General features: G+C 38.0%; 2 protein-coding genes across 2 annotated transcripts; both read right to left on the bottom strand.

Annotated features, from left to right (window-relative positions):
* Positions 1-328: 328 nt before the first annotated feature.
* LOC147331085 (uncharacterized) lies at positions 329-2,425 on the bottom strand. Its single transcript, XM_086294284.1, has 7 exons — positions 2,062-2,425; positions 1,911-1,978; positions 1,651-1,833; positions 1,476-1,537; positions 1,329-1,376; positions 1,216-1,248; positions 329-1,137 (listed from the first exon to the last, which is right to left on the bottom strand). Exons 1-7 carry the CDS (start codon positions 2,220-2,222, stop codon positions 976-978), a joined length of 717 nt encoding a protein of 238 aa, XP_086150410.1. The 5' UTR covers positions 2,223-2,425; the 3' UTR covers positions 329-975.
* A 1,379-nt stretch (positions 2,426-3,804) lies between these two features.
* On the bottom strand, positions 3,805-10,097 carry dram2b (DNA-damage regulated autophagy modulator 2b). Its single transcript, XM_086293139.1, has 8 exons — positions 9,898-10,097; positions 7,075-7,249; positions 6,885-6,952; positions 6,634-6,776; positions 6,361-6,538; positions 5,675-5,757; positions 5,330-5,422; positions 3,805-5,002 (listed from the first exon to the last, which is right to left on the bottom strand). Exons 2-8 carry the CDS (start codon positions 7,203-7,205, stop codon positions 4,868-4,870), a joined length of 831 nt encoding a protein of 276 aa, XP_086149265.1. The 5' UTR covers positions 7,206-7,249; positions 9,898-10,097; the 3' UTR covers positions 3,805-4,867.
* Positions 10,098-16,137: the final 6,040 nt, after the last annotated feature.

Here is a 16,137-nt window from a genome sequence, read left to right as displayed (position 1 = left end):
AGCTTTGTCTTTCTGGAAATCTCTGATTAAACGTTTTGCCCCACAAGAGTAAATAATCCTTCCCCTGCATCTACGCAGTATTAATATTAGGGGTGCAACTATACACAAAATTCACGGTTTGGTTCGATATTTTGGTGTCACGGTTCGATATTTTTTCTTACTTACTTACTAAAACTTACAGTTTTTAAATTTAATGTTGCTGAAACAACAAAGGGATAAAATAATAATCTAAACCTAATCTATCTGATCGAGAAATCACCCATGAGAGTTTATTACAGAGAAATGGCTCTTTCCAAAATAAAAGCTATACTATATGCTTCGTCTGGGCTATATTCTCAGCAGCATATTAATCTGGGGTCCGTTCTTCGTACCTCGCTAAGTAAGGTAGCTGGATTTGATTGTTGACGATTTCGTGTGATCTTGGATCGTTCGGTTCTCCGAAGCTCATCTGGGACTTGCTGTCATAGCAACAGATCCGTAAGCGTAAACCTGCTCGGGAGCAGGTTTACTTTATGTAAACAGGATTAGATCGCGGCCACTCAGGTATGTCCGCTTCATGTATACGAAAGCAACAGCGATATTTTACCACTGTTTTACCATAAATAAATATTATCAATGTAACTAAAGATAATGCAGTATTTGATCCTTTCATTGATTTCATACAGATACATACAGGTCATTTCCTAAAAAAAGGGAAATGTACTATTAATCATTCTATTTCATGTATTTGATTATTTCAGATGTAATTCATATTTTAGAGTAGTAATAGTAAATTACTTTGTGTAATCAAGATGAGAGACCACGGCTATAAAAGTGAAGGTGGATTTGGGAAGGGAATTGTGCAACACAATTTCGAATATTAAAAACATGACAAAACATATTTTTCATTGAAATTTATTTGAGCATCTTTTTCTGTCTCATCAAAAAAAAGCCAGTCATCATTTGCCTGGAAAAAAAAAAATCATATATACTGTGTCACGTACTCTGAAGTTCCTTTTGAAGCAACTCGATTTCTAGTTGAAGTTTTTGCCTCATTAGAGCTTGAAGTTCGATTTCACTTAGAAGCTTTTGTTTCTTCAGCTCAGTATACTCCATTTTTTGCTGGAGACTTCTCTTATAGAGCAAACGAATGTCACCCTGTTTCAATTGTAGAGACAACATTTAACGGTCAATACATGTCATATAGGAAGTAAAATTAATTACAACACTGCCCACCTCTGTATCAGGCCTCTCTGCCGGCCTCTTTGCCTGCAAATCATACTGCAGTCAGAAACACATAGAAGTACACAAGTAGATAGAAATTCAGGCCAAATTTTGCATGAACTTACAGGGACTTCCTCCAAACCACAGTCATCTGACAGGGTTGCGTCACTGTCCTGTGCAATGGAAACAAAATGGTGTTACAAAGGGATGTGGTACAGCCTATTGGTCTAAATAATTAAAAAAAAAAAAGATATATATATCTCCCAACTTACTGTGCATGCTTCAGTCACCCCTTGCATGGGAACAGGTAAAAGTGATGGAGTGTTATGTAAAACTACACACAAAAAACCCCACAATGTCAATAAATGTCAAAGTACAAAAAGCATGTTAATTAAGGCAACAACCAAATATTTTACATTGTACAAATAGAATTATGAGCTCATTTACCAGTTATGAAGGTGCTGCTGCTACTGCGCCCCGGCTGCTGGTCTAAGGAAGAGCTGCCCCCAGGGATGCCCTCAACAATGGGTCTGGTGGCATTCAACCCTAGGGCCAGCTCCTCTGCCGGGGTGTGACGAGGGGGTGCAGGACCACCACCTGTCTTTTTTTGCTCTGCCCTTTTCTTGGTTGCTGTTATACACAAACAAACAGATTATTTCAGGGTCTCTTTTCAAGAGACTAAAAGCAATATAAGTGATAAATATTACCATTCTGTAGAATATTCTTATATTTCACTTTTACTTGTTCCCATGTTCTAGTGGGTCCTGTTGTGGCTCTAATGTGAAAGAGGATATAATGTAATATAATATGATATAATATAATATGATATGATGTCATATAATATAATAAATTACTTACGAGTTTAATTTGTCAGCAACTTTCTGCCAGCCCTCTCTCCTTGCTTTTGCAGCCTTTGCAGTGTTCCCTTGCGTTTTAATTACACTCTGAAACTCCTGAAATCCCTCAATCAAGAGTTCTTGCTCTGCTGCCGAAAAATACCGAGCGCGCTCCTTCGACATTTTCGCCGACCAATCAAAGGGTTGCCGATCAATGTTTCTACTATCGATGCGTAGCCCCTGTTAAGCCACCCAGTGATCTCACATTACTTCATCCAGCTGTACTAATCGTCAACAACAGGTGTGTTCGGAGAACCGGAATAGCGAGCTCAAAGTTGGCGCGATGATTTGATCTTGGATGTAGTAAGCGAGGTACGAAGAACGGACCCCTGGGCTGTACTTTGGTGGCACAGCCTCAAAACACTGAAAATGCTGCCCCCTGGTGGTGAAAGCTTTTAAAAAGCTTTTTTTTCCACCATGAGAAGTTAAACCCCTCAGATTTGAATTTAGGATTATTTACATGCCCAGTCTTTCTCTTAATAAAACACTAAAAAAAAGACTAGAAAACAGCAGTATATTTACATATTTATTTATATCAAAATATTTGTATAGACAGAACTGAAGTTTACATTTATGTAAAGTACTGAAACACAAGTGCAGCTTTATTAGTTTTTGTATAAAAATGCACATCAGATGCCACAGTACAGAGGGGAAACAAGGGTTTAAAGTTAGAAGCTCGTTCTCAGACTATATATTTGTTTGATTATATATTTGTAGATATATGATATGAGAACATATCACATGTTAACTGACAGCAAGGAAGTGCCATCTGTAGTGTGTCAGGAGACACAAAAATATATTGTTTAAAGATAGTAAAATAATAAATTGAGCGCTTTAGAGTGTCACACCGACAGTAAACCTTTTTTCCTCAACAAGACCTGAACAGCGCACCTTTAAAGTAACCAGGAAACAACATATCCCAAAACAGATACAATGAACTAAGAATGTAAAGGATAAAATTCTTTTAAAATTTTACTATTAGAAACCAAGTTATAAAAGTCTTTCTTTAGGAATGTTTTTACACTTTCAGTGATCAAAATCATTTCAGTGGCACACTACAGGTTAGCTTCTGATAACATAACTGCATTGTTATTTTTTTATTGACACCAGCCAAACACGACTGAATGAAACTTAATGTTTGCTGAACTGAACAAGCCGGCAGCTCAACTCAAATACAAACAGACTGACTTAGATTTAAACAGTAGTTTTCCATCTAATGACTCCAGAGACTGCTGAAGGAACAGCAGTAATGATTCATAAATGAACATGAATACCTTTTTTTTTTTTTTTTTTGAAAGAGTAATGATAAAAAGTGCAAAGCGGTTACATAGTTTGACAGAAAAGTGCAAAAGCTTCATGTTGACCAGGTCATATAATAATAATAAAAAAAAATCTCTCCTCTTAGTTTTCTCTCTTCAGTCAGACAGGTTTTTATTTAGTTTGATTTAGCATGCGCCATTAGCGGGCTGCCTGCTGTAACCCTAATTTCCTTCGGGATTAATAAAGTATTCTGATTCTGATTTCTTTCTCCACCGAACCCTATACAAGGAAGGTAATGGGATACCTGCCAGCACTCTGGTTTTCCCACATATTTGGAGGATTCTCTCAAGAAAGCCTCACAATCTGCATGATTCTCAGTGTTTTTTCTGTTTGTCTGATGGTTTTCAAATGTGTGGTTTGCAAGAGTAATTTTTTGTTTTTTTAGTTAATTTTCATTTTTACTTAAAGTTTGTTTCTTTGGTTAGCTTCCAGAGCAGGTTTTCTCATGTCAGTTTCATTTTTTTTATCCATTTCAATGTGTAAGTTTTAGTCACCAGACAGATTTAAGAAAATCAGACTAGATAAAAACAAAAGACTGTAAAGGCAGGTGAGTCTCAGTCATGTAGATATCCAAGTCTCAGTAACAAAAGCACCAAAACCTCATCAGACATCTTGTTGACAAATCCGACCAAACTAACAAAGACTAAAACTAAAGATATGTCCTTTATATCTGTATTAATAACCTTGTTGTTCACAAAGATAATCTCTTTGCGAGTAGGACCACCAGTCAAACACGTGTCTTCAGAGTAAAGGCACAAAGAGTCCACACACACACACTAAAAATAAAAAACGGACAACTGAGATGTGCGACTCTTCGGATTTGTAATATTGATTTCAAAGAAGGTTATTCACCAAATTCAGATTAAATGTTTGCTTCAGGAGTGAAAAGCTGGAACAATACAAATGGCAACCCTAACTAACTGAATTGGTCAAAGTTGTCAACACAACCAGCTTGAAGCAGCTTTCATGCAGGTTTACTGAATGTACTGATCTGAACTTCTACAGATACCACACATATTATATAAAAAAATAACAAAAACTCAAATAAAGCAAAAAAAAGACTTTTAAAAATGGTAAAAAATAAAACCATATTAACACCCGTTTAGTCTCTCTGGTTTCCTGCTCATCATGCTACAGAAAAAAAAGTGTGGAGGGACCATAAATGCTGCCAGGACTCGGTGATATATTTACTATGACATCTGCCTGCTGTGGATTATTAAGACTCAAACTAAATTCACTTCCACATTATAGAGGTAGAGAAAGAAATAATGGAATAACAGTCGAACGTTAATGTCTGACTACATGTTAGGAGGAGACACTGTATGTGCGTACTGACTCTTTATGAACCACTACAGCTGTCAGAAACCTTTTATAAAATGCCTTTAAATGTAAATTAAAATATAAAGGGAAAAAAAAGAAAGAAATTGGTGCAGGAAGTCCTGTTCTCATCATGTTGTTCCCGCCAGCAGTGGAGACACTTCAGAGGGTGCGCGACTGTTGTGATGTGATGCAGGGTTGTGCCCGTGAGTCCAGTCGTACAGGTGACTGCTCTGCAAATCAACCTCTGCTCGCAGATTTATTTTCTTTATTACGAAGAAGGAAAGAAAAAAAGAAGAAAAGATTAGGAAGCGGGTCTTTGTAAATGCAGACATAAAAGGAATGCTTTCTTCTTTTTTTACTCTTCAGTGGCATCATTTGTGGTATTTCAGTTAGACCGAAGCAACACGGGCTACTTTGTTCTGTACAGAAACTTATTAGCTGAGTCAAAGGGGAGGGAAAAAAAGGATTCCACTTAAATGACTTTCCTTTTTAAGCCCCCGGAGCAAGGCCGAGATCATTATTGTGTTATGTTACGAGTAAATCTGTCAAATAAGACCTTCAGCAGCTGCTGTGAGTGAAACAAAGAGTACCTGAAAATCTCTGATGTAGGTGAGGAAGAAGCTGATGAAGGAGAAGGCCAGAAACCATTCAGAGATTGTGCTGATAATGTGAGCCGTGTAACCCTGAAGGAAAAAGAGGACAAGCTTGAATGCTGCGGTAATACTAAATGAAGAGTATTTGTGTCCCAGTGGGAGCAGTTCATCTGCTCAGAGCTGCTGGCTAAAATCAAAGATCTTCTGTGGCTGTTGGTGCTGACAAAACCTTAAAAATTGAAGAATTAATACAGTAAAACACATTTTTCTTGACTTGAGAACTACTAAAAAAAAATACTTTGATGACTTTCAACCTTCTAACACACTCTGAAGACTACTGACCGTCTCTCCAGGAGTCCAGTGAAGTTTGCGAGGTACGTCGACACCTATCAGACTGGTGTACATGATGACTGAAGATATAAACACTGATAGGCTGTTGAGGACTGTTTTCAGAGTCATCAGGACATCGGATATAACAAACAGACTAAAAGACAGATGCAGCTGCCGATTATGGACCGCATGTTTTGCATCCTTGGTATTTACCCTTCGACTGATTGCCTGGTGATATTTTCACAGGAAAAACTGGATTTAAATGCTTCACCAGAACATTTTAAAGGGTTGTATTTATGCATTTGCAGCTATTCACGCATATGTTTTTATTATTTTTGTGTATAATGTGTCTTTAGTGGTGGTTATTGCTAAACTATCATCTAGCACGTGTTAGCATGATGTACTGCACTTGTGCAACACGCATTAATCAGTTAGTTGACATTACTGCCAAGTAACTGACTGAATTTTATGGAACATAAACTTTTAAAGAGGCTTGAAAAGGCATGAAAACAGTGCAATGGCTCAACTGACTAATTCTGGAGTATTTTATAAGCACACTTGCCAAAGAAACAGCCAACTTGGGTGTGTTGGCTGAGGAGCAAGAAGCACTGCTTCTGTTGGCTTCATTCTCAGGCCCCGAGTTTGCTGCTTGTTTTAGATTAAAGCAAAAATGACGACTACACAGGGTCGAAGGATACTGCTGAAGATGCTGCCCAGGGTCCAGAATCCGATGCAGAGGCGCAGCAGGTAGATGGTCCTGCTGTGGATGTGGGGCTGCATGTAGTAGGAGAGCACCGACTGAAGCAGGATGTAAAGAGCCCCGAACCCAAAGGTGAGAATCGCCCCCACGAGGTGCATGTAGAAAATGGTGGTCTTCTGCTCAAACAGACACAGAGATACACTGATAACACGATCGATGCGTCAGAACCTGAGCATGTAGAAAATGATTCCAGACCAGCAGCAGCACACACCTGGAAGTTGGCCACTACGCACATCCCGAAGGAGCTGGTCCAGCCCACCCAGAGCCCGATGCAGTTCAATCTGAGGAGTTTGAGATCGTCCACACCCAACAGAGCCTCCACCTGTTTGTAACGCACGTACATCGTGGCCATACCTGCAAGCACAATAACCATCAGCTACACTATGTGTTTGAGCACTTTTACTGTTATGACTGTGTGTTTACACCATTTTTACAGAATAGAGCCGTGTGTGTGTGTGTTACCTAAAAAGGCTGACACATCCATCATGATGCCAAACACACACCTCTCTGGTGCCATCGTTCCTGTGTCACTGTAACACCAAACAAATGCTGGTTTATAAAAGTCTGGTTTGTTTCTTAAACAGATCAAAAGGTTCAATAAATTATTATTTAACATCAAAAATACTTAAATTTCTTCTGTGTTTGTTCAGACCTGATGTACGGCACAAAAGGATCCACGTGTCTCAGCACCACCGCCGTGATGTAAGGGAAGATGAAGGACGCCGCCGTCCAGACGACCAGAGCGGCAGGGAGGAAGCACATTCCCTGCTGGAACCACCACATGGCGCCCTCACTGGATGTGTGCGCTGATGCTGATTCACTGTGCCCTGTCCAAAACATCAGCATCATCATTATTATGAGAGCACTCCATCTTTTTTTTTTTTTTTTTAATAATTTCATGCATTTAATTTCTAAGTCAGTTTCCACCTGATCTGCGAATCAGCTGGGGAGTTGTGCAACATTACTTTAGCACATTTACCACTCAACATAAAATTGAACATTTATACTGTGAAACACAGGAAGACTTGCAGCTCGCAAAGGTGAGCCTGATATCTAAATGTGAGTAAAAACAAGACCTTTCATATGCTCTAACATTCTTTGACCAGCCACCTGTCACACACAATGACACGGCCTGTTAAAGTTTACCCAAAAAGCACTTTTTGAAATTTTGGATGTTTTATGTGTTATTTAATGTAACAGCCATTAAACGTGCAGTTTCAATATTGAAACTATCATATATCCTATTATATTGATGGTCAAACTAGGTTACAGAAAAGAAAAAAAAAAGCCATTCTGCTTGGATTTCAGCCTGACTTGATCTCATAACAACATCATTAACTTTAAATATTAAACTTTAACTTGTTAAGAGTCCAAAGAGGGTGAATATCTTGTTAAAAACAGCCCAACTCTACTGTATTTTTACACTGATATGTCCAGATACTGAGTAATGCTTTCACATGCACAAGTAACTGTGAAGATGTACATGCACCCAGTGACGAATGTTTCTAATCATTTTGTTTGTTTTTGCATGTGAAAGAGTTTAAGTGGGGTTACATTCTCCTATTTGAGATTGTGATTTAAGTGATCTGAAAAAAAAAGTGCTTTGATCATTGTTTGTGACCGAGTCATAACCCTTCTGTTGAAAGCAGGAAGTAAAAAAAATGTTCAAGAACTCATGAGACAGATTGTTACAACACAACTGGTTTGGAAACCTGTTCTGGTCCAATGATGATGTAAACCAGGATGATTAAAATAGACCTGAAGTGAATCCTTTCAGTTATGGAGGAGACATTTTGTATTCAGTAAGGAAATGTATATGTGCACATTCACAGGGAAGTAAATGTAATTTTGGTACTTCTAATACAGAAAATAAACATTAATACGATATTTTTCGAATGCATCCTTTACTTTGTCTAAACGGGATATTATTAGTTTGTTTAAAGAAAACAAAATATCATCAGCTGTGTCTTTCTGAAATGTTTAAAAGAAATTAATCTGAACCTTAATCAGTTAACAACATATTTATATTGATATAAAAGCACTGTTCAACATAACACTTCCCCACACAAAAACAGCCAAAGTCAGTTATATGGCTTTTAATGTCTAAGAAATAACAAAACTAGATTACAATTTTAGAAGGAGAAGCACTCAGTAAATTAAACGCATACACCAGCATTAACCAAAATATCCCAGCAGCTGGTTGTTCAACATGCCCAGCATACTTTTTTTTTAGTGGCCCAGAGCCATCGTGTCATTTTTTTTACCTGTAAAGTTTAAAGAACAACACTTTCATGTTTGTAATAGTGTGACCCAAATAACGACATGGACATGATTTTTATCCTCAGTCCTCCCATCCCACATATAGAGACAATGGCCAGCATTTTTATTAAATGTAGTTTACTAGATATAACTAAAAAAATAATAATACAGATTTAAAGGTGCATCCTCACCAAAAACCCAAATCAATAATTATTATAATAATTTTATTAAATATATACAAATATAATTAAGTTGTATTGTATTTTGGATTATTCTGCAGTAAAATTCTGCTACTTATTTTCTAAAAACGTACTTTTGAAGTAGTAAGTTTCAGTAAAAACCCTTGAATAATAACAGGTAACAGTTTATACTGTTTTTGCCCAGTTTTGTGCAACATGACATTTTCACTGAAGGGCAGGTAGATGAGTGAAATCACAGCTACCAGGTGAGAAAGAGGGAATGCAGAAGTGTACAAAGACTATGATATAAGATCTTAATTATTATTTCACACAACCTCTTAGCAATAATGATGAGATGCCCAAAAAAATGCTAATTTTTACTGGGAGCTAGCTTAGAATATACAAAATGTGTTTTGATATAGCACCAGACTTTCGTTTAACAAAAAATAACCAATACACCAGGATGGAATTTTTAAAAAGAAAATATCCAGGTAAGCCCATGTGAGTTACTGCATGACTCGTGAGAGACAAAAATGTGTTAGGGTACAAACATGAGTGCAGGAAATTCCCTTGTTCTCACTGAGGAAGCGAAACAAAGTGAAAATATCTCACAGGGGAGACGTTTCAATACCAAAGTGCACTGTAAAAATAGACTATTTAAGGCGTTTGACAACACATTAAGCTGCAAATGAACGCACGTATTTATTTACACGTGAAAATAAAGAGCCACCTACAGACAGAAGGACCAAAACAAAGCATGGAGCTAAACTGGCAACATAAAGCCAACAAATACTGACAGAGACGTCTACAAAACATGGCTAAAAGATGGCTAAAGCATGGCTAAAATCATAAAATTTATAGCAACTAGTTAGCCAGCTAAAGTTAGCTTCGTTAAGTAGCCTTCACTAATGAATTTGCTGAATAGGACATCTTTACTTTAAAGTTTTCTATCTTGAAGCAGACAGCTGCTACAGCGAGGAACCAACAATCGCAGAGAGAAAGTCAGTTTTTCTCTACTTCAACATAATGACACTCACGTTACTCGAGTCCTCCTGCGACCATAACCCCCCCAGCGCGCACAAAACTGCTCCAGTCACTCGTTTCACACCCCGAAGCAGCTTCTCAGACCTCCGGTAATCACCGTAATCGCCGGAAAAAGGAACCGACTCTCATTTATAATATAAACTTTTTAAAGCGCCTACAACATTCGAGTTCCTTACTGAAAACTGCGCATGCGCCTGTCAGAAGCCACAAATATTACTTTACCTCCTGAATTTTGACTCGCAGGCGAGCTTGTAGGCATTAAGGACATACACTCAAAAGCTCTTAAACTCAAACATAAATAAGTACATGAACAGCTAAAATATTAAATGCATTAAATATCTATGTGATGTTATTCGATTTTATTTTTCTTTATTGATTTTATTTCATTTTCCAAAGCAATGGACAGTGTGAAGAGAGGTAAAAAAAAAAAAAAAGAGTGTGTGTGGCGTGTGTGGAAACAAATTTCAAGGACAGCATAAAGCACAAAAGGAAAAGTTTACAGCATGTTGGTGAGACCTACTGTGATGTGTGGTTTGGTGACAGTGGCACTAACCTAAAGACAGGAGGTGGCAGAGGTGAAGATGTTAAGATTTTCACTTGGAGTGACCAGGATAGACAGGGCAGATAGTTGGTGTGACAGCTTAAATATTCCCATTTATTTCTCATTCAAGTCAGTTTTAGTAGCCCATGGACAACCTACCTTAGGAGGTCACCAGCTGGTGTACTCCTATTGCTGGTCTCAAGTCCAGATAAATTGGAGGTTTGCATGAGGGCATCAAATGTTATAACAACTCCGTGCCAAATAAAAAAGTGTTGATTCATACACTATGGCAAACTTGAGGAAGTAATGGAGCAGCTGTCTTACTTAGTGTTGGTTGTTTATAAGGTGGCAGGTTCTCTGAAGAAGATTTGGAGTGCTGACGTTTATAGTTATTCATCAGGAGGGTTTCTGGGATGTTTGTGTTTAGTAAAGTAAAATATTTTTGCATCATAGAAAAAGAACCTAAAGTGAAATTACCCACAAATCATTCTATCAATGGGAGTCCTTACCTGTTAAAGGTATTGTAATTTGTTTTTAGAGTTATTCAGTCTGACATGTCAGATAAAATAAATTTCAGCTTTGTTCAAACAGACTTTGCCAATGAGATGTTAGTTTTCAATAATATCTATAACATATTTCTGAGAGATGAGATCTGCTTTTGATATCAGAGAGTCAGGTTTCATCAGGAGGGTTTCTGGGATGTTTGTGTTTAGTAAAGTAAAATATTTTACTTACAGCTGTTACACATCATGACTTGAGTTGCTTTGAAGCCCTTTGATGTTCAAACGTCTTACAGGGTCCAGACTAATTTTTCTATGTTGTGCCAGATGGCTGTATGGTACAACCAACAGTCCTTGGACACCTCATGTTCAGAGCAGTATTTTGTGCACAGAAGCTCTGTTCCTAGCTAAGTTCAATGTCAAACTCATGGTGGGAAAAACAACACCTGGATGGTGGAACAGGTGAACTAACTGGTGTGCATTCGAATTCAGATGGTGTTAATAAGTGTTACTTTAACCCAGCAATAGCGGTTCCCATATACAATCTGTGGGAGGGTTTATTTGAACTCTCAGACTTTTTTTTTTTTTTTTTTCTTTATTTTGCTGTGTGTTGTTTCTAGTTTTCCAACTAATCTTAATTCTGTGCTCTCAGAATGTGCAAGTCTGGTTTTTAAATTTTTCTATTTCAGTCAGGGTGAAACAATCATTCTAATAATCACTGATCAAAAAGTATTAACCAAAGAATTTCTTTTGGATTTTATCTAAAAGGCTGTAATTGGGTTTTCACTTATGATCACTTAGGCTTTGAATGTTTAAAGGGAGAAAAGTTTTATAGCAACATAAGATGGATTTTGAGTTGCCATGTAAATCTACTCCAGTGGAGTCAGAGAATTAAAAATATGAATTTTGAAATCAGCATTTAATCTCATTTATGTCATTTATGTGCATGTTTGCATAGCAGACACATAATTCTGTGGCTTAAGAGACTTTAGATGTTGATCCATCAAGCAGAACCTCCAGGGAAGCATCTGATCCTAAATCCCGCTGCAGCACAACAGAAAGCCCAAACATACTGCCCGACTCAGCAACAAGAGGAGAAGGAGCTTTAGCAGATGGTGGATCCCACTGGGCTCTGATCTTCGCATATTCAGTCTGGAGTTACATGAAAAGACAGAAGATACTGAGACAAACTAAATCCAAGGAGGGGCTTTCAAGCTCCTTTGGGAAGCTTTCTAGTAGCATGAAAAACTGTGCAAGTGTGGCGTTTAAAGGAACTAATATCACCACTGGGTGACAGTGTTTCACCAGAAGGTGTTTGTGTAGCTGTAGAAGAAACAAGGAAATCCTGTATTAGATCAGGGCCGTGCAGTGGTTTGCATGGTCACCTTACTGCAACAAGGTTGTGGGTAGGGTTGCCAACTTCCTGAAAAATAAATAAGGGACACCTCGTGGCCAGGGCCAGGCGACCCAGTTGTCTTCACCCTTCCCAGTGTGGTGAATTTTCTAGCTCTTTTTTTTAACCATTTGACTTGAAGTTGATTTAAGTAGATATGTTCTACTTAAATCCTATTCTATTCTTTGTGATATGAACACATGTGAAACAAATGATCATTTAGCCATTTATTTTTAGCTCAAAATGACAACATTAACACAGTAAAACAGGTCTCTTTCTTAAACAGAAGCCTGTCATGCTTAACTTTTGAGAATATAAGTAAATCTTTCTTTAAAAGAACTCTGTCCTGCTTAACTTAAAATAATAGAAAACAATAGAAAGAAAAACATTCTTGTAACTGTGCACATTTAGTGCATTTAGTACAATTGGCTTCAGTTGAGGTATTATTTCAGCTTTTCTAATGCTAATCAGCTGCTCCTGTTTGTAAACCCGCCTGTTCCCATGATTACGCATCATAACTCATCATCATTATTCATCTATGTATTACTTTTATGTATTAGTGATCTATTTGTTGTAATCATCTATCCTTGCAGTTGTTTCTTACACAAAATAAGTTATATTATCACACTTCTGGCCACATAGCGCTGATATTCACTGCACATGCCCATATTAACTTTTTCCAGCCAGGTGTTTTCCTTTCCCCATTCTTCCCTTTCTCTGAGGGGAGCAAACATTGCTGCTCTAATGCTGGGCTCACACTGTGCGGTTTTAGGCCCATTTTGAGCCGATTTTTGAGTCGTGCGACCGTTTTGGTGATCGGACCGTTTTTTGGCCTTCGTCGTGCGTCGTGTAGTATACGTGGGGTAACGAGAAGTGATTAACACCTCGAGCAGCTCCCGATCATCAATCGCTCGTGAGCCGCTCACACTGCTCACGCGCAAACACGTAAACGTTGGTGAAAAAGACGGCGCAGCACGGCTGTGCAGCGTGTGATCTGGACACAAGCGATGGAGGCACAACTTGTAGAACTTTGGAAAGCTCATCCGAGCCTTTTCGATGTGGCGTCACAAAATTATCACGACCACAACAACCGTGAAAATAGTTGGATTTACACTGCTGCTCAGTCACAGCTGCCTGATCATGTTTTTCATTAGCAATTTAGCAAAGTTGATGGTGGCGGTGTGTCTGTGTGAGAGAAAGACAGAGAGCGACAGATTTTCTGCTATAACCTTCATTTTATGGAGGCAGTGTGAGCACTCGGGTCGCATCAGAGCATCGGGCCATATAGTGTGAGACCTGCATCGTGACCTACCAACTTCTAACCCCTGCGAGTCAATCGTGCAGTTTGAGCAGGAGCTGAATAACGTGACTGAAAAAAAAATCAGTGTGCTGTCAGCTCATTGGTCACAAAGCAGGAGAGGGGCTGGGAATTATGTTTTCAAACAAAGTGTTAATTCCATTAAAAGTTATAGACTACTTTTGAGTCTCACTGTATTACGGGACAAAGTGCGTCCCTTATTAGCTCAATACGGGACGTGTACTTTTGTTTCTAAATACGGGACGATTCCGTATTTTAAGGGACGGTTGGCAACCCTAGTTGTGGGTTCAGACTTCCTGGTCAATGAGTCCCTTTTATGTAGTTTGCATGTTCTACCACAGTTCAAACACATACTTTTTTTTTTATCTTAACTGTAGATTCTAGATCAGCCATAGGTGTGGACATGAGAGTAAGGAGTTCTCTCTTTTGGCTGGACCTGATAGACTGGCAACATGTCAAGGGTCACCCTGCTCTCACCCAATGGCTGCTGAGGTAGATCCAGATCAAAGCAGCCGAGAAACTGAAGTAATTCCACCAGGTAACTGTTTTGGCAGATGATGATGACTTCTTTAAACATTTAAAACAAAAACATGAAAGAAAAAATTATGAAGAAAATTCTAATTCCAGCTACTTGAGGTAATTCGGCTGTCTTGTAAGGATGCTTCCTGTGCGTCTCCTGCATGAGTTGCTTCGGGCATATTCCACCAGAAGGAAGCCCCAGGGCAGACCCAGGATAGCTGGAACCCCCAGGCCTCGAGTTTGACACGTATACAAAAGGAACATTGTCACTTCAGGGGTCAAGCAGGTATTTCTTTTAATTTCCATAGTGCACGCCCATATATATGAGGAGGATAGAAAGATCTACATAAATTCGTTATATTTTCTTGAGAACATCAAGACCGTCAACATCAAGATCTCCCAGTTTTTCTCATTTCATTTTGATATGCATTTGCAAAGATACGACACAAAAGATCCTACCTCACAATAGTAAAGCTCGTAAATTCTTCCAAAAATTCCTGGATCTGTTCCAAAGACAATTCCTTTGACGCTGGGCCTCTAAAAACCTCACCTTTCATTACGTATTTCTTCAGATCTGTCCCTAACTTATTGAGTAATGCTGTAAACATGCATTATGGAGACAATAAATATTAAAGCACTCCTTTGACATTTATCATCTTGTTCTTACATCACTGTTTAAAACTCAAGGCGCTCTGTGCAATCACCAGTCTTTTCCATGGAAGACCGAAAGGTACAGAAGCAGGCAGGTGAATCCATCACTTTGATGTTCACAGTAAAAAAACACAAGTACAAACCTGGTTCCAGGCTGGAGTATGAAATTTATTCGCAATGGCAGGTGAAGGAGAGATTGTCAGGTGACTTTGTTTACCATCTTAAGAGAACACAGTGTTGTGCACACTGATGAGATACCTGAGCTTGGCAGTCTGACCAACATAACCAACGCACACATTGACAACACGCTGGTCTCTGTACAAAACAATAGAAAACAAACGGGTTTAAGGCAAACCTTTACTGGTAACAATGAGAGATGTGACCTCACATCAGGAACTATATATGTGTTGATGCTGAATCTCTCAGAGTCTCTAGTTACAGTACAAAACTATACAACAGAATACTACACATGCGTATTAGCTCATCATCTCCTACATCAACGATCAGACACCAACTGCAGAATTTAGAAGGATAAAAATGAATATTACTGATAAAATAAATGTGACATTGAGTCAGTACTATTCTTTATTGCACAACGTGCAGAATTTACAACTACAAAATCTGTCAAAAACAAATCAACAAAAAATGGACTCATCAGTGTTCTTCAAGACGCACTTCATCCAAACCGCAAAACCACCTCAGAATTTTCTGAGATTTTAATTTTTCTTTATGCCTTCAAAGCAAAACAGAAATATTAGAGAAATTAAGGTTTTCTCTGTTTATCAACTTACTTTTACTTTGCCCCAAAACTGAAGCTAGATTCTGATATTGTTAAAATGATTTTATTCTTTACAATTATGAATAAACTTAAAATAAATTTTTTTTGTCTTTACCATATTTTAAATTTTACTTTACCATTGAAAAACACATTGGCATTTCATTATGAAGTGATTAAATCCAGAAATATCTTAAAGCAGTTTACCTACTCATAGCTATTTTCCCTATTTTCTACCATACCAAACTATTTTTATTGCCCAGCATTTTTTACGCAGCAGAAACTTTCAATGTATTTTTTAGAAAACATCCACTGAATATAATTTCATTCTCAAAGTATTGCAAATTTTCTTCTTTCAGCACCTTTATAGTCTATTCTTTCCTCTGCCAGCAGTGTTGCTTTTCAGTATTTATTGTAGTTTTAGTCTCAGTATATTAAAGCTTTTCTTCTACATTAATTTCCCATTTAGTCTAATTATAATATTCACATTTTCTGACAAAAAGGGAATAACAACTTAAAAAATACATTATATGAGC

Source organism: Aulonocara sp. 'chitande type north' Nkhata Bay, linkage group LG5 (genome assembly GCF_057382095.1).
Source record: "Aulonocara sp. 'chitande type north' Nkhata Bay isolate Kocher_YH1m ecotype deep benthic linkage group LG5, A_spYH_male_GT1.1, whole genome shotgun sequence".
In the NCBI taxonomy this organism is placed as follows: Eukaryota; Metazoa; Chordata; class Actinopteri; order Cichliformes; family Cichlidae; genus Aulonocara; species Aulonocara sp. 'chitande type north' Nkhata Bay.
Note: the sequence above shows the minus strand (reverse complement) of the source record. Positions and strands in the feature narration are given on the sequence as shown.